At 37.6% G+C, this 19,891-nt stretch overlaps 1 protein-coding gene across 23 annotated transcripts in view; it reads right to left on the bottom strand.

Annotated features, from left to right (window-relative positions):
* Positions 1 to 19,891, bottom strand: part of Mbnl1 (muscleblind like splicing regulator 1) — a 171,419-nt gene that overhangs the window by 17,659 nt on the left and 133,869 nt on the right. For 16 of the 23 annotated variants that reach the window (XM_060378363.1, XM_060378380.1, XM_060378379.1 and 13 more), the window contains 3 exons: positions 17,197 to 17,367; positions 16,173 to 16,283; positions 8,393 to 8,593 (listed from right to left, as the gene is read on the bottom strand). In XM_060378363.1, coding sequence (XP_060234346.1) covers positions 8,393 to 8,593; positions 16,173 to 16,283; positions 17,197 to 17,367 — 483 coding nt within the window. The remainder of the gene's footprint in view (positions 1 to 8,392; positions 8,594 to 16,172; positions 16,284 to 17,196; positions 17,368 to 19,891) is intronic. The other 7 variants (XM_060378369.1, XM_060378376.1, XM_060378368.1 and 4 more) reach the window with 1 other exon arrangement.

The following is a 19,891-nucleotide window of genomic DNA, read 5'->3' as shown; positions in this document are numbered from 1 at the left end:
CACCTTTCCAGTGAAATGAAATGTCCTCGACATAAAAAAATATGTTCATGATGGATGCAAAACGTGTAATAAAACTTTTATTCAAATACTGTGTTGGTGTACTTATTAATGACTGAGGGGAAAGTGTGGACTTTACAGACTTGGTAAATGTGTTCATTTTTACCAAGCGAACACATGGATATTAAGAAAGAATGAGACACAGGGTCACCACTCTGTTGATGTGACCCCAGAAAAGCACACACTGCATCATGGTGGGTTTGTGTCACTGCCTGTTATTAACCCCCAGGAAATAGCAAACAGACCGAACAGGAAGCATTTTACAAAATAACTAAACACTCTTTCCAAGTGTCAAGGCCATGAGGGTAAGAAAGATTAAGACTGCTATGGACGGGAAGCCATAGAGCGAGAGAAAGGATGCTGGCAGAACAGCCACTTGTATCTGCTGCAGGAACCCATGAGGCGCTGGGCCCTGTGACAACCTGAGCTTGATCCCTGGAACCCACAGGTTGAAGGAGAGAACTGACTCCTGCAAATTGCCCTTTGACCTCAATATAGACTCTAGGGCACGCATGTGACCACACACCTGTACAAATGAAGGATATCTGAGATAAAAATTTAAATTAAATCTGATTCAGGTATGCAGATCATTTAATCTGTGGTACATCAAAGTTAAATTTTTGGATTTATATGTGGTACTGGAGTTATTTAAGATGTTAATATTTAGTTTAATATTTAGTGACTACGAGGCAAGAACTTTTGGTTATGTACTTGTAACTTTTGGGTAAACAGAAATTAGTTCCAAGTGGAAAACAAAACATTTCTACCAAAATGTTTCCAGGAGTCACCTCTGAGAACGAGTTATCTTTCCTTTGCTCCTTGAGTTGTACTGAGGTTTCTAACACTCTCCCCATCGGGAGTTTGATCCGTTGACCACCAGAGGGCCATCTGAAACACTGAATGATTTTAATACTTCTGTGCTCTAGCTTCAAACCTCCTCAAATTTTTACAGCACATACTTCAAAGATACAGTTTTTATACTTGAAGGCGTCCCTTCCCCCCACATCAGGGAAATGCAGACATTGAACACTCTGTGTTGTAGTTAAGCCCTTACTTAGTTTATTCAATTTTTAAGCATGCTGAAAAGCTGAGAATACAGATGATTTAGAAAGCTACAAAACATTGTTTTTATTAATATATGCACCTTCTTGAATAAAACCCAAGTGTAACCAAGAGTTCACAATTTAGAAAGCTAAGATGATGAAGTTGTGTTTCAGAACACCCCTTTCTAGGTGAATACCAGAGGAAGTTGTAGGTCCTTCAAAACACAGGGGCCTGGGGCCTGTTCAAAAACTATAAGCTAATCACTGGACCAGGAAAAGAGATACCCTGAAAGAAATGCATTACCAAGCAGTGAGTGTACCTCCCTATAAACTACATATTGTGTTAAATCTATGTCATGTTTTAAATAGGAAGGTTACTTTTCTGCTGAAGTCAATCTGTCACAATGGCCCCCTCCGTGAGGTGGTTCAGACAGGTCCATGTGTGCTGTCTCTAGTTAGCTCTCCACAATCCCATCTTTCCTAGTCTGTCTGTCAGATTCTCCCCCCCCCCCCCCGCCAGTTTACATTTGTCCTGACAGAAAGGAGGTAGAAAAAAAAAACATACAAAATGCTACTTTCACATTAGTTTACAGTTAGGAAAATAGTGTAGGAGAAAGCTTCTTGTGAAAGTGTGACTGGTGAGAGATGGCAGAGAAGTCTGGCAGACACTAGATGGACTCTGGAGTGTTGGAGCTGAAGTGAAGCCAGTTTTAATACACACTTTCTTCTGATAATCACAAGGGAACTATCTGCTGACTGCTGCATCAAGCGTGGTTTGTTCCTTCCGAAAATCCGAGAAAATTTTGATCTAGGTTTACCAACCTCATTAAAACAAGAAAAAAAAATGTAGTTTATATTGGTAAATTAAAAATGACAAAATTTTCAATGTATTTAATCTCATAATTTGAAACAGAATGGGAATTTACAAAATTTACCAGCAAATTTTCAGCTGAACAGACAAAACCTAAATTAAAATAATACAAGCACTATTCTGACTCCATCTTTCTTTTGTGCAGTTTTCTGTTTGCACAATTTTTACATGGCTGTGACCATGATACAGCTACAACTTGGTTACCTTTTCCTGAAAACAATGCCTTTACAGCATCAACATTTTCGTTCTTTTGTATGAGGTCCAAGTCATCATTTCTGATTGCATCTCAGATATCAAACACTGCACATGGTGTGGGTGACTTTTTTTCGGCATATTTATTGATTTATTATTGTGATTTTTTATTATTACAATTTATTCATTTTGAATCCCAGGGGACCCTCCCTGGTCCCCTCTCAATCCCCCTTCTCTTCCCATTCTCCTCTCCCCGTCCACTGATAGCGGAGGTCTTCATCCCCTTCTATCTGACATTAGCCTATCAGGACCAGCTGCATTGTCTTCCTCTGTGGCCTGGTAAGGCTGTTCCCGTTCCCCCTTCAGGGGGAGATGATCAAAGAGCCAGCCACTGAGTTAATGTCAGAGATAGCCCCTGCTCCCCTTACTAGGAACCCATTTGGAAACTGAACTGCTTACTGGCTTCCTCTTAGCAGGGGGTCTTAATTGGCTCTAAAAATTATTTCCAGTGTGTTCATATTACAAGTAATTTTGCAAAGGAAATATGAAGATAGGCATTCTGGATAATTTTCTAATGTGAATATACAGAAATAAAATTCTTAGGTAAAAGTTTTAAGAATTTCTTATAGTTTGATATTCTTCAAACCTAAATTAAAATGATTAGATACACTAAGCCATACACAAAATAAAATTCAATCAAAAAAGAACACTAAGTATCTTACTCTGTGAACACTGAAACAACTTATATTACAATCCAGCATAGTTCATACAGTGTAACAGGCAATGGATAAAAAGTTGCTTTTAGCATGAAATGGAGTGTTAACTTCAATATTCACTAAAACATTCTAAATTCTAGTCTAACAAAACTTTTGTGATATAATTATAAACTTTAGCCAACAGGAAAAAAATAACCAGAAAAAAATTCTGAAAAAAATGTGAACAAGGAATGCTAAATATTTTGGTTAAATAAATAAGAGAGTAGACAGATGGCACAAAGAAGATAGAGTTTGCAACTTTAGAATTACTTCATGTTATTTGTACTGACAATGGATTCAAAATAAAAACACCTTCTGAAAATAAAAACAGTATTAACAGCAAATAAAACAAATACTAACTAGTATAAATAAGACAGCTTATAACATACCATTCGGATCTATGCACTTCAATTAGTTCTACTGTTTACTCTCTATTTTAAAAAATGTAACAAACATATTTCAAAATTATAGAAAAGTTTCTCTGTCTCTAATGAGACACAGATGGTGAAAGTTGGAGGTCCTGAGAAAAGTCATGCCAATGTTGGGACTCTAAAGCTACACAGTTACTATGTGTTTTTCAGAAGAGACCCTTTGAAGTTGCATGTTTCCTGTTCACCAGATCTGTGCAATAAACTCAGCAATATCTAGAGAATAACAACCAAAAGCAGGAATGGAAAACTAATCATAACGGGGGCCAGGGGTTTGGTTGACCTTAATATTCTGGACATGAACAAGTTTCATGGACTTCACTTCTATTAACCTTACTCTGATATGTCAATTTTAAGTCGTTCCTGGTGGCAAAATCTCCAAGGTAGCAAATGCCTTCAATCAGTACACCATGGAGGGCAGGCAAGTCTGAGTCTGAGGCCTGCCACGTTCACACTGTACATTCCAGAGAAACCAGGACACATAGCAAAACCTCATTAAAAAAAAAAAAGCAATTTCTTATAGTCAGTGATTTCATTAAAATACCCACAGACTTTTGGTTGTGATTTTTTGTTGCTGTTGTTGTAATACAAAGAAACTGCTTGTTTTTTCAATAAAAGAATTAACATCTCTACATTTTAAAATTCTGGTCAATTATGGATCAATCATAGTTATCTGTTTATAATTACATTCCTAAGCTGGTTTCAGCTGGTTATCCAAAGGATAAATTTGCACTCATTTTTCTAAAAAACAACACAAAAGTTCATTTTTTATTTAAGTATCTCCTAGGATTTATGTTAAGATTCAAAGGTCTTTTTTTTTTCTTGAAATATATAATGTGGCACCATCACTATCTTTTAGGCCAGAGGTCACAACACATTTTTATTCATATTGTGTGTGTGCACTCTGCGTCACTCTATTGTGTAAACGTATACACTGGTCATTTAACTTCATGTCCTTTAGGAATGACAACAAAAGCAGCATCAAGTCCCTTTCCAGGCTGTCACTCACTACGATGAATGTGTGCACAACCCAAAAGAACAAGAAAGTAGACACAGCACTAAAGTCATCAACATGTGAGATTCCATAACCCTAGAGATATTTTTATTAGTCTTTCAAAATAACTGTAAATAAAGAGAAATCTAAACATTAATTTAAAAGAAAAATTAGTGAAATAATAGTATAAAATGAGAAGTTGGCCAAAGTTAGTAATTATCTTATATTAAAATAAATTGCAAATTAAAAATCTCTAGAGCAAACTTAAATTAATTACAAAAATTAAAAACAGACAGGGAAATTATTAAATATTTAAAAGAGGCATGACTACACTTTTTAAGAGGTATTAATGAGCTTCTCAATGATTTAAAAACTATGTACACTTTTAAATTTTTTGATAATTTTTAGTGATATTAAAGTATTAGACAAGCAGAAGCAATGTATCCTCCACAAAAATACAAACTAAAAATAATTGACTAATAAACTTTTATTGTGGTTAGAAGCATTTGCCTGATTTCACAAAACAGACACAAAACAAGAATTGCTGCTTTTTTTTTTTTCCCCTTTCCAGGACAGGGTTTCTCTGTGTAGCCTGGGCTATCCTAGACTCCTTTTGTAGACCAGGCTGACCTTGGACTCAGAGAGAGCTGCCTGCCTCTGACTCCCAGAGTGCTGGGATTAGAGGTGTGTGCAACTGTACCTAGTTTGCTTTTCTAATCTTTATTGAGTGTAAAGATTTTTATTTTTAATTACGTATGCATGAGTGTGTCTGTGTGTGGGTTCATGCACACTGATACAGTGCCCACAGAGGCTACAAAAAGGTATCCGAGCCCTTGCAGCTGGAGTTGCAGGCAGTTGTGAGTCACCCCACACGGGTGCTGGGAACCAAACCCTGGTCGTCTTGAAGGGCAGTAAAAGCACTTAACTGTAGAATCATCAACAGTTGGGGTGGTTTCTGTTTCAATATAATGCTAAATTCATTAAACTCATTAAAATGGCAATCTAAACATTCTTATTTCTTCCATTTGGCTCTTAAATGCTACTCTTTGTCCAATTTAATTTCTGCCTATATGCAAAGGGTTAACAGATCCTTGTGTTTCAATAAAGTAGAAACCTGCATTACAATCACTTTATAAAAGTAACACTTCCACACAATAAGAATCATTTATTTTTAAAACAAGCAAATCCAACTAAAAACAGGAGATGCCAAAGTTTGCTTACACTGTTTGGAAAATGATGCAATTAACCAAACAGCAATCAAAGCTTTGAAATATGCAGCCACTGAGGTGTGTTTGGCTACTCCAGTGCAGTATGAACTACTTTAATAACAGTCAATGTATCTAAAATCCTTCAATATGCTGAGAACAATGCTCTCTAATTTAGCAATCTGTGCATAATTGTACATTCATTAGTGGAAGTACATTTTCAGAGTCATGAATAAGTTTTCAAAAGTTGGGAGTTATACAGCAAGCGCTTTTTAAAGAATTTGCCTTTCTAATGACTTGTCTAATAAGTGACAATTCCCGAGAACCCACTACTGACCTACAAAGTCTATATGGTTGAGGCACCTCTATTTAAACTACTAACCCAAGTGACCCTAGTCCCCGTAAAGTCAGATCTTATCCCTGCACCATGCACAAAAGCACAGTCAACCCTTTTTGTAATTGAAATGGTCATAACCTAAACAGTTTCCCAAAAGGGATGTTAACAAATGTTTAAACATTTCTTCAAAATTGTCATGTCTTATATCACGATCCTACCCTAAGATCTGTGTGGGAGTACATCTTTCTGTGACTAGTTAATTTACTAGTAGTTTGATGGGTTGACATTTAAAGTTACAAGCTAGCAGTTATGAGCTGAGTTTTATTCTTATGAGAGAACCCTTTCTTGCCCTTGGTAACAGACATCAAGTAAAATGGCTTCACAACACCATTAACTTGAAGGACTTGAAGTATAGTTATCTATTGGATATTGTAGAATAAATGCATCCATGCATCCATTTTTGCATCATGAATTCTTACTGTGATTCTTTAGAATAAGTCAATTATTTACATTATTATCAATGCTTTGTAATGAGGCACAGGCATGACCTAAAGCTCAGCAAGTTTTAATACCTGTACACACTGTAATAATTTCTTAAAATGCACTTTGAACATTAAAGCAATGCTTGGACATTACAGAAAGGATCCTATGGTCATGAAAGAGAATTTTAGGAGCATCTTTTTAGTGACCCACAGATTGGCCTCACTTTAAGAGAAAACCAGTCTGAGCTTTATATATAGCACAGTATATACAATCTTTGAAAAAATATCCAACAACGAATGGATGAGCATATTAATAAAGAAGTTGTGCATCTCTAATGTGCACACAATATACATATACATTAAAAAATAAGTGTGTGTGTGTGCAAGCATGCGCACACATGTGTGCACTGGGGGTGGGATGCAATGGGAGCGAGGGGCAGGGGCGGCGGGGGCTCTGGAATCACAATGCATATCAGAAAGAGGCTCATGCACATATCTCACTACAGGCCCCAACTGTGACTGTGACAATGACTCAGATCCTGTCAGAAGCAAGGACATGCACATAAAGCAGGAGGAGAGATTGTTTTAGCAGTAGCAAAGGCAAATGACAAAACACAAAAGCAGCTCTTCATGGAAAGGAAAACAAAATCACAAAATGTAACTATAAAAAAAACTACCTAAAACTTCAAGGGAATAAACAGAGTTTTGAGCACCTAGCTCAGTTTTAAAAGTCCTTTCTCTCAGTGTTTTGAATATTATTACCTATTAATAATTAACATATTGACATTCCTCTCAGACTATTTGAGTCTCATTAATCAATTAAGTCATGCATTAAGAATCCTGAGTTTGCTTTGGGAAGATGAGAGGAAGAAAACTGTTTCAAATGGTGTCCTATTTCATTTGCAGACAGCATTTGTTAAAGAACTACTACACTTGTGTCATGAGAAGCCAAATACCAGAATCCATCTCTATAGCAAGGACAGGCTACCTCACACCTCTTTTTCTCCCCTGACTTCTCTGTAAAACAATGCTAATGACAGTGTCTTTCCTATCACGTTGTTCTAAGGACAGAAGATGTGATGCCTGTACCTGGCACATCCTGACAAAAAAAAAAATGCTGCAATTTGATATCTTTCTAATACTTCCTATAAAATTTAATGAATAAATAAGATATTGGCACTTATATTTCTGATAACCTGACAAGTTATTACACTCAAGTGCTGTCAAGTACCACCCTACTTGGCTGCTTTCTCCTTAATTGGTACACGAAGGACATCTCAGTCCCAAGTCTTTCCTAAGCAGACAGGCAGGAAGGCGGCTCAGTATGTGTCTTTACTTAATAGGCCATTTTCCTCCATAAACTGTTTTTCAAGCCTGTTACTTCCTGCCATGCTAAAATTTTGAACAATAACCTCAAACTAGGACATATATCTTTAATTTTCTTTTCAGCCAGCAACAGTAAAGCATCTGCATCTATTCATCCTGTACCTTAAGGCTATGACAATCAAGTGATGTTCTACAAAAAACAAAAGTTTTTATCAGGGCACATTTCATAAAAATGCTTGTCTCAGTGCAAGGACTTCAGGGCTTATGAGAATATCTGCAGTGAGTTTTATAATGTTTCATGTACAGTAGACAATGCATTCCATGTTTATGAGATCCTTTAGACATCAATCATTTGTTATTTTTGATTGCTACAGACATTCAAGAAGCAACTGATTTGTGCCAAACGTTTTTTTTTCCCTTCAGTTCTTTAAGGAATGAACATTATTAGCACCATGTGCAAGATTTCGGGAAAACTGAGGCAGAGTGAAGTAACACACATCCTGATCCTCATTCCAAGCCTTTACCTAGTAACCCAAACATGGCTGTTGTAGTTTTTAATGTGTTACATTAATCCAAACAGCATAACTAGATTCTAACCAAATACTATAAACTTGAAACACATCATGGCTTTCAGTTTTTAAAGACATTCTGGCCATAAACACTTTGTAGTGGAAATTATGAAGATCCAGCTCTCGGCCTTACCTCCAGTCTGTCTGTCCGCATTAACTTCTGTGCGGCAGCTGCAGCAGCTGCTGGCACTGGAACTCCAGGATTCCCCGTGACCAACATTGGTGCAGTGGGCAAGATCTCTGCTGGAACCAGGCTTGGGGAAACAGGCCCCAGGTAGGGATTAAAGGCTGCTGATGCATTGGTGGCTAAGCTTGGTGCAACTGAAAACATTGGCTGAAAATTAAAACAAAAAACAAAACTTAATGGCAAGCCTCAATTCCAAATTGCTACTCTATTTTATACAACTATCATTTATTCTTCATTTATCATTCTTCCTTCCGTCACTTCTATTTAATCCTGTCTTTAATTAGCCAAACATTTTAGAAAGGAGACATTCACTAGGTCATTGTTTTCCCCAAACTCTAGCAGGCACACTAAGCATTACCACCTCCACAGGGATTCAGAAGCTTGGCTTCTAAAATACTTAGGGTTTCATTTTGAAGAGCTCAGTACAGATACAATTATTTGTGGTCACTCAGTCTCTACCTTTGTTGTGACTCAATCCTAGAAACGTGTCTGAGACACACATTGTATAACTCCTGAGTCAGATACACGTGAAAGGTCTGTTCCCAAATGTTAAAAGATTATAAGGGCCTATCACTGGAACAGCTGCAGAACTCAGGCATAACTGAGTCCCATAGTCAGCAAAACTTGTGGGCTCTGAGAGGTAATGAGCATAGAAGAGAAAGCATTTGGCCTAGTCACTAGGTGTGAGTTTCTCTCAGAAGAAATGGTCAGTGTTCTAAGAATTCATTACATCCTTGTGAGGCATTCAGCAATGGGATCGGCCTCACCTCAAAACAAAAAGTCTGTAATGTGAAGACTGAAACAGAACAGTTCCTAGAAAATGCCACAGAAGAACTCAAGAAGTATACCTGGCAGCAGAGGATGCTGTCGGCAGACAGGACTGTAGATGGAGACTTTGTTACTTTTTGATATGTAAATCTGAATGCTACCAGATAGATCTGGTCTGGAATAGTTGCTGAAATCTATTTTAACAGTATGTCCAGGATAAACAAGATACACTTTTCAATTTTACTGATTGTAGATTTTCAAAATTTTCAAGTTTTAAAATTTAATGATCTATGTAACAATTATTCTCTCTGCTTTGTGTGTCTGTCTCTAAGTCTTTCACTCTCCCTCTCATAGAAAAATGGTACCTGTACTTAAAGGTAATTCTTAGTTGCTTTATCTGGTAGTAAGAAATAGATCCATGGAACAGTTTTATACTAAGGTGACATTAGACTTAAAGTGTTGCCAACTCTTCTCTCTGATAGTAAGAAGTTAGAAGGTGCCAGAGTACAAAAGATTCCAGAAAGCTTTGCAACAGAACTTTATGCAATGTTAGATATATATTACAAAGTTATTCCTATAACATGAAATTAAACAACATGTCACCTCTATGCTCTATGATATTAAGCATGCAGAAGAATAAAATGAAGGCCACTTAGTCCCTTCCACAGAAAGCGTGGTTCTCACTCTGGGTGACTAGGACTCCCTGGAGACATGTGGCAACATCAGCATTTTTGTCACACTGTGGTGGTGCTACTGCACTTAGTGGAGAAAAGCCAGGGATACTCCCACACGCAGACTGCATTCTTTAATATGAAAGCATAAGGTCCCATAAGTCTATGGCATGTTTGACCATGTGTCCTACATGACAGCTCTGCATTGTGTACACATTTCTACTAAGAAGAATATGAAAAGACAGATCATTTAATACATGCTTTGATTCACTGGTAAGAATTTGTAACACACCATAGCTAACACTGATATTTTCAAGTTAAAATACCTAGTCCTCCAAGCACATGGTTTTGAGTGTCATGCTTAGTTACTCTGACTGGTCAATGGCCCTTGTCTAATGAAGTGGCCTAAAATAAGACCTTCGCCTTCGTACTCCAAACATTGCAAAGCAGCTGCCCTCAGGCAACAGAAAATTTCCATGTGTTATACTAGTAGCAACAAACATCTATATCTAAAACTGGGTTCAATGTCATCTTTCTCTCAATAATTCCATGAACAGTAGCTGATTCAGGCTTTCTCCTCTGTAGTAGAGGCCAGGGCAGACCATGACGGGGCAGTCCTACATGGAGATCATACATTAAACTTGAACTTCCGTCCCAAGAATATTCTAGTCAAATTTGTATTCTGGTGCACACAGTCAGATATAAGGCATGGAAACCCAGCCAGGCCAGTGCTGTAACCAGATAGAAGAACTGTTATAAATCTAGCAGAGTTCTAAAAGATTGGGAGCAAGTTAATATCCTCCTTCTTTGCATTCCATTGTTGTAAATTAAAATGGGTTTCCAGAAAGCCCATTTGGTACTTACTTCAGAAAGTTATTAAAATGTTTATGTCACTGTACACTATAGTAATTACTTAAGCCTAATGTATTCATAAAGACATTCAGGATGAAGAAATTGTTCTCTGACTTGACAAAATAATGACAGTAGACCAATAAAACTCAGCCTGTCTAAATCTCATCAAATAAATATGGTGAAAACCTAATAAATAATGTAGAATGTAGCTGTTACAAATTATGAGCACCTTGTGTTGGGGGTAGTTACTGCTAGCCACTCACTGAGGACCCTAATCCTTAGGAAAGCTCCTGACCATGGCCATTCCTGCATTACCGGATCTGTCCTGCAGAGGGCTTATGAGATCATAAAGATGGGAACTGATAACCCTGGTATTTGAAGTAGCCCTTACTATGTAACTGGCGTATTTGATACCAAGTGCATCCTTGTAACAGTGTCTTGCAGATATCTTTGTTGTAAAAAGGCATAAAGAAGTTGGTTTAGCATTACCTTTTCCAAGGTCATTTTCCAGTTACTAATTTCAGGACTGTTTATTATCACTTGTTTGTTTTAAATGAGATATTCTGTTTACATTAGAGTAATCAGGCTTCATTATAAGTGAATACATTGTTCAATTTCACATTATGATCCTACTTAATGATACAAATGTGGTTATTACTAGTGATTTCTATCTGTGGCATGACAGCACTTGCGATATGTGCTTTACTTATATTTAATTTTCTAATATAAGGCTTTTTTTTTCCTTTGAGCTTTTTTTTTTTTTTTTTTTTTGGTTGGGAGGCATCAGGAGAGTAGGAAGATATCTTTCAGTTCCCTTGTAGGTCCTCACAATACAGACAATGCTTGGCCTACCGCAGGCATTCATTGACTTGCTACTTTGTAAGGGTGTCTCTAACAAAGTTGTTATATTTACTTTATAGTTGTCGTTATATTTACTTTCTAAATAAGATGTTCAAAAAGGTTATTTGTTCATGATTATAAATGAATGAATGGAAAGTCAGGGATTGGTGTCTGATTCCAATCTGGTTTAAAATCTGGTTCTTACATAATGACCAAGCATGAATTAAAATTTCCCAGCAGACTTTTAAGCTGTGATTTCCCAGGCCATTCCTCCTTATCCGAATTCCCAGGAAAGGTATTTAGGGTGGCAGTAGTTTTGAAAGCTTCTGGGTAATTCCATTCCCACACATTTAAAGGAACAGTTTTCCTTTACAATTGGACATAAGGTTTCCAAGGAAACAAGTTTCTTCGTGGCTCTCTTTTTATGAATGTGAGAGCCTGTCCACACTGAGTGCTCTCTGTCCACCTGTCGACTTCCCAGATGTGCTTTAGGAACCAGAGCACTTCCTCTTGAGGTCTTCCCCGCGGACCGTGCCACTACCTGTCTCATAAAGCCCACCCTCACGTGAACGTAGCACTGATACCTACACTACGTGATTCCCCTGCTCCTACCATCCAAGCAACTGGCATTGCACCCACATAATGATCATTATGACATTGCATAACATCCACTTACAGATTTGCTACCTGATTTTCTTTGCCAGAAAAAGTAGGAAATACATTATACATTTTCTAGCACTGATATTTAAATGCCAAGGAGACTTAATTATATTTTTTTTCTACCTCAGAATTTAGCTGTTACTTTGTAATGAATATTTAAAAGCTCAATTTTTTGTTTTATAATTTTTATGTTAAACACTACACTTTAACTATTACAACTATTATTCTGTAATACTGCAAACTTCAGAGGGTTGTTTAAGATGCTGAAATAGCATTTTTTTTTTACAATGGAAGAGTCATATATAACAATGGAAATTTATCATTTTGGGACATAGGAAACAAATTCTGTAAGTCAGATTTTCGTAGAATATGTGCATGTGTTCATATGTATGCTTAGTGGGATGTGCACATGTGTATGTGTATATGTGTATGTATATACGTATATGTATGTGTACATTTGGTAGAATGTATGCATGTGTAAATGTATATGTTTAGTAGAGTCTGAAACACATATACACATGTATGCGTAGTAGAATGTGCTCATATGTACACGAGTATGCTTTGTAGAATGTGCCTATGGGTACACGTGTATGCTTCAGTCCTACTTGCAGGTAGTAAAAAACAAGGATCCTTTAAAATAGTAGGACATCCCAGGTATAGGCAACTTTCTGGGTGCAGCAATATACACAGCACTCAAAGCTAACAGGAATTATTAATAATAAATTCATATTCCGGTTTTGGTCTAAGGATGTGGCATTTGACTGGAATGAAATAAAGGCTGTCGTGGACTCTACTCCTAGCTGTGCATGGGAGGAGGAAGGAATGTTTTCTTTGTTTCACTGTATTCCTCTACCCAGTTTTACTGAAAGAACATTTAAATAGTGAAGTCTCACTTGAGACCCTATCAGTATAAAGATTTCAAATGAGCACAGGTCTATTCTTACACTTCAAAGCCGGGTTACAAGCTGCTTGAAAATTCACAGACTCACTGATGCATGGTATGACAGATGAACAAGTCAATGTGGCTGATGGAGAAATATTTTTTTTCTCGAGACACTATAGAATGAACTGCCCCTATCTCCTGTCAGGAGCTGGATGACCAAGACCAAGAGAGTAAAGCACAGAAAGTCCTGGCGAATTCTAGGCGTTCCTGGAAGTGTGACAAATGATGACTTCAAAGCATTCTTCACCCCACTGCCAAAAAACACTGGAAATATGAAAGGATGACAAAATCAAGGTGACAAGAGAAACAAAGCCATTCTTGAGACTTGAGCTGAATCTAAAAACACTGAATTGCATGCGCGCGCGCACACACACACGAGCACACACACACCAGATTCAGTAAATGGCTTTGATCTCCATGCAGGTTTTATGTCTCAAAGTGCTGGCTTCCCTGAGGAACAGCTACATAAGGAACGTTGGACAGTCAATGCTAACCCCAAGTAAAGGAGGTAAGGGCACAGTAATGAACTCCTAAGCTCACATTCAGTCCTCCCTCATTACACAGACCTCTGCAATGCAGAGAGCTTGGAGGGACAGAGTTTCTAAAGAGCATCATCCTGGGCTTGGAGCTGTAGACCCAAGTGCTTCCAGGTTGTCATCTGGAAGGTGCAGTCCAGAGTCAGTCAGATTGTATATGAATTTCTTATTATCATGATGTAGCACTTATGAAAGAATGCAGAAAATTTTCTTTAATTTTGAGAACTAAGGGCTAAGATCTCATTTATCCTCAAAGATCATATATGATAAAAAGATTTAAAAATCATTTGTATTAATGATATTTCTATATTTATATTTTTATTAGTACTCTTAATGCCAGGTATAGTTAATGTCAAAATTCTGTAATTTATTGCGTGAATTTTCATGAATTAGACATACAAAGAAGGTTCATTTCTTACATACAACTCCTTTTTTACTAATCCTGTGAAATGTGAATGATGTTTGTATAATTTTAAAGACTTTCTAGACAATATATTTAACATCTTATCCCCATGTTGAAGATCAAAGAGCTTAAACAGTCAGCAAGAGATTTAAAGTAGTTAGACAGCCCACTGTATGCCTTTACCACATGAGCTCTACATCTGGCCAAGGTTGATTAAAATTAGCTGTGAAACCTGAGCTACATAGTTAGCCTCTCTGAACCTCTTGGGCTTAATCTCCATTAATACAGTATCTCCTACTCACAGGAAGGCTGTGAAAAACGGCAGATACAGAACTGAGTACCACAGACGCTGCAAACTGTTACCTTGTTCTCAAAAATGTTATTCCTTTTTAATTGGTATATTGCATGAGAACAATCTCATGAAATCACAAACATCTCCAGTAAACTCCTGCATTAAATGAGTGAGCACCACGTCATGGCCTGGTGGTATGGTGACTGATGGCTAACAGTCACCTCAGCTGCCTTGGAAACAGCTGACAAGTGCCGAACACTGTGGCCCATTTGAGCTGCCATTTATGGCTTGTTCCCTGGCTCTGAGTTACAATTTCTTCCATCGTCAGGGCAGAGTCTGGATTACAGGTATCTCCTTCCTTCTTTTTCCTGTGTGCCAGTTACGAACCTCTTCTATATGCAAGGAACACAATCTTGGCTACATCTAAGTATGCTCTGATTTTGCTACACCCATGTCCCCTCCATATTCCTCATACGTATTTCTTATATTAAGTTTGGTGTTAAATTGGTTGACCCCTGAGAACTAAAATCTTGTCATGTGCTTGATTGCAATCTTTGTCTCTCTTCATAGGCTCTGGCGCCAGTGCTCTGACACTGTGGGCACACCCACAGAATTTCCACTCTCACGCCACTACTGCCTGATCTGTGTCCTTGTTGTACCGTGTCCTCGACACTCCTGTGTGGGGTCAGAGCCACAGTCCTTCTCTGTGCTAGCACCAGTACAGCTTATAGCTTAGTTTTATTCTTTACTGGCAGCACAAACTGAAGTCCCAGTGGTCATGCCCACCCCATTTGCTTCTGTAGTCCTGTGTCATTATCCTCACGGAAACAAGGCTGACTATAAAGAGGATCAGAAAGTCTCAGGTGGGGTTTCGAAGGCAAATTTCCTGGATTAAAGCCTTCTCTACAGTCATTACAGTAAAAATGCCTTAGGTTTAAATAACTGAAATGATTTCAATACTTATTACAAAAACATCATCCTGAATAGAGGCTTTTCAACTGTGGCTTCACAATACCTTTGTAGAGGGTGATTCCCACTGAAATGTAATAGCGTGAAGGGGGAAAAAATCACATAACACCTGTGCTCAGAACTAATACAGATAATTACTTTGTCTAAGCAGAAAATTTTTTTTGACAAAAGTACAAGAAATCTAAGTACTGATGGTTTCAGAAATCTATGATTTAGTGACTATGTAAACACATACGTCACTAGCATTTCAAAGACAATATGGGTCTTGGGCAGTTTGTCCCAGAGCTACCCATCGATGACCTTGGATCAGCTATGAGTGTGGGACTTAAGGTCAAGGTCAGGAGATGGGCCAAGGCTGCACAGAGAGCGTCGCACGGCCATGATGGCGACCGCCCTCCTCCATCCCAGACTTTCCCTTGCTTGACTCAGAGGTGCTCTGGGTTGTAGAGGGCACAGAATATCAGTAAGTACGAATTACAAGTGTAAGTGGAAAAAGGACCTCACATCAAGAAGAGAGAGCCTTATATATTAAAGTAAGAACTGTCCCCCAGATCTTTGAAACCATGTAAAAGGGCCAAATGCAAGAGTTTTTTTTTTTTAAACTGAATTATCTGTAAGAAAGAATGATTATACAAAACATTTTTAACCAAATGAAAATATGTTATCACTATAAAGACATATAAAATTAGGAGATGCCATAAAAATAAAGATATCACATTTTAACTGAGCCCCCAATAATGTAATAAAATAAAAATCATATTAAAATGATAATTAATTATAATATTCTCTCACCTCGACTGTACAGTATTGATAATTGGTATCACTGCCGGTGTAATATGGGGATCCCTCCCACCTCGAAATGCAATCCCCCCCTCTTTTTTGGAATGACTGTTGCATTAAGTTCTAAGAGAGAATAATAATTACATTGAGTTCAGGGGTTAAAATGTATTAGGAAAAAAAGCAGTTAGCACGCATGTTACAATTAACAAACTAGAAAAATGTGTTCTCATGACCTTATAACAGTTCAAAATACGTTATCAATAAGTTAGACATATTCTGATCACTACAAATTTTATCACTTATGTAAGTAATTTAGGATTCCTGTACAATAATTAACATAAACACCATTTCAACTGAACATTAACTATGACATAAATAAAATTAAAGTCATTTGCCACATGCTCATCAAAAAGGTAAACATTGAAATAGGAATGTGCATTCATAAGCAAGTTACCCACATACATGGCTAGGAAAATACTAAGTATCTGTGACCACTCATAGCTTATCAAACTTAGTTACTTTTCAAAGGCTCTTGGAATTCTGTCATTTCACTTAGTTCTCTTCTGATGGAGATTTTCAAGCCAGTGGCTATAACTCACCACTATGAAAAACTGCCTAGTATTTGTGAATACAAAGTAATTTCAAGTTAAGTTTTTCACAAAGTCTACTTGTTGAGAAAGAACTATCAGGATTCTCTTCAAGGAGAGAATAAAGGAAGAAATAGCCTCAAAATTGTTTTTAAGAAAAACATCATTACCACCTATACAGATAACATAGAAATGTATTTTAACTAAACCGAGTTTGATGTCTATTTTAACAAATACCAAGTTGAATGATTAATTCTGAACAGAGTTTTAGGGGAAGCAATGCTACACTATAAATTGCCACAGTCCTTTGGTCTGAAAGTAAGTAACCTCACAGGGTTAAAATACTAGGCAATTGCCACTGCTGCCTTTGTTTACATACAGTCATTGCTTCAGCAAAGACACAGAACACATGGCCACACAGACAGGGATGGGGCTGAAAGTATGCTCACCACGGGCTGCAATGGGGCACCAGGCATCATGGCATTGGCTAACTGCATTTGCTGGGCCAACATGGCCATGTTCTTCTGTTGAATCAAGTTATTCCGTCCATTTATCTCCAATTGTGTTTTTAAGTGTGGGGGTGGATGAAGATATTTGCAGTTCTCCCTGGAGCAACGACCCTAAAAAATAAAAGAGGCAATAACCACTGTTAAATAGAGTAAAAGCAGTAAATTCTAGAAATGATACGCAAATAAGACATCTACATCTAGTTTTCCTACAATTTATCATCACAACATTTTCACACATGAATTCAACCACAAATGTATTATCAAAATGAGAATTTAATACATTTGGAAAAGTTTAAAAGCTGAATGAAGTTTCAACTTAATAATGTCAGTGTTACTATTTCCAGCTTAAAACTGTACTGATTTCAGAATAAGACTAAAACACACAATGTCAAGTAAAGATCCTTGAATATTGGCTTCAACATCTTCTTCATTAACAACATGAAGTCATGGAAAGAATCATGAAAGTTTATCATTGATGTTTTATGGCTACTGAGTTCAAATAAATTAGCTTAGAGTATTCACAGAACATTGTTTCTCCAGGAACATGCTTCCAAATGGACCCCATCGCAAATAAAATGAGAATTGCTACAAAGCTTTTACAAGCCCCATGCATTCAGAATTTTATGGCAGAAAAGAGAACAACCATGTTCTCACAGCAATAGAGACTTAAAGGATAATCAAATACTGGTGAGGAATGAGCCTTTACCCTTTCAAATATTGTCTCATGACCCCAAACTATGAAAATAATCAGAAATGGATATGCTCATTCTACAAAGAACTAACAGTGAAAAAGGCAGAAACAAAGTATATCACTAAAGCGTAATAACTGTAAGAATGCATTTATCTGGGGATGACTCATCAGAAGCACTTATTAAAGCCTACAATATGCCATAATGTGGGACATACTTTATTCATATTGAAGAACACACTTTGTTAGGAAAGCTTAACAAACACTTTGAAAACTTTTTCACCAGAGAATCTAATCGAACTACTTGTTCCTTTGTAGGATACCACAGTTAAAGCTATCAATTACTTTCTTTACTTTTATTTTTCTATAGAAAAGCAAATTATGTTTAATTTTACTTTGCATAAATTGACTTGGAAAACAGACATTTATGATAATGACAAGTCCAATGCTCTATTTAGGTTCTCATACAAGATTTTTTGGACAAGTCTCCACTGCCTGTGAGTTTAGGGCTGTGAACAGCCTACTGCTTCTTTAGTCATTTTCGGGTCCAAAGGAGCCATTCCTCATCAGTGTCAGAAAGCACAAATAAGTGGTGCCTATCAGCACACAAGTGCTGGCCTCAGGCTCTCTCAGTAGCACAACTACCTGTGCCTTTTCAAAGCTCTTCCGATCCCAGTCCTTACCCTAAACTTCTCCCAGCTTTTATATGCCCCCTCCATTTTGGCCTTTCACTGTCCTCTTCGCTCTCACCCCTTTGCCTCTCTTGTTTCCCTCTCTTGATCTCCTTTGCCTGTACCCTCTGTCTTCTGCTCTCGCTCACGATCAACCCACCTCATCACCAAGTCATGTTGGTTATGTTCAATCTACTACTTTCTCTCCACACTCTGGACTCTTCCAGATGCCTCTGGATGTACCCTCCATTATATCTACAATAAAAACTGTCCCCTTAACCATACCCTGGGGCAGACATCTCCTTGACTTCTACATCTGATGCCTAAACTCTCAGTTTACAGAGCCACCAGCTGTGTAAACTGCACAGAACACTAATTTCTTTAATCCTTGAGCCCTCTGTCCAGCACAGCATGGTTATAAACATATCAGCCCACACAACTTGGAGGCCTATCAAATGGAACTAAAATGCAACACTGACAGGACATAATTTTTACATTATTTGTTAGTTATGGTTTTTGATAAGGCCACAGATAGACTCATACTTTCAGAAAGTGGCTTATTCTATGTAAAATAACTGTGCTTGATATATGTTGATCTCCCAAGACATTGTTAGCTTAAAAGCATCTCAGTGAAAAACAACCTCAAAAACAACTTAGACCCACACGATAAACCAGATAAATCAATTTGAAATCATGTGACTGGCCAAAATAAGCTCCCAAGTGCCACACCTTCTGCTTTCCAGGGCTCCCAGGCTGAGTCTTCCCAGGGATGGAAAGGATGTTTCAATACAAATGAGAACCTGGCTATAATTGTGGTTCTCAGACCTTTTTGGGGGTCACCCAAGACCACTAGAAAATACAAATATTTTACATACAGTTCATAACAGTAGTGAAACTACAGTTAGGAAGTAGCAATGAAAATAATTTTATGGTTAGACATCACCACAACACGAGGGACTGTATAGAGGAGTGCAGCATGAGGAAGGTTGAGGACCACTACTCTAACAGAATTTCTGGCTCTCAATTATCTCCACCTCATATTTTTCACTACAACTAGGTTGAAGTGAAGATAAGAAGGGCATGTCCATCCAGATGATTCAGTTAGTCAGTTCACTCTGGTCAGTTGCTTCAGTTCCATAAATAGCACAGATACAGCCTGGGCTTTGAGCCAGGTGAACACTAACAGTTGCTGTCCTCAATGCTCTTTCTCAGTATCTTCCTGACCACACATCACCCAGACCCTCTACCTATGAACACGCCTTGGACTGAAATAATG

This window comes from Meriones unguiculatus, chromosome 2 (assembly GCF_030254825.1).
Source record: "Meriones unguiculatus strain TT.TT164.6M chromosome 2, Bangor_MerUng_6.1, whole genome shotgun sequence".
Taxonomy (NCBI): Eukaryota; Metazoa; Chordata; class Mammalia; order Rodentia; family Muridae; genus Meriones; species Meriones unguiculatus.
The sequence above is the reverse complement of the archived record's forward strand: the minus strand, read 5'-3'. Positions and strand labels throughout refer to the sequence as shown.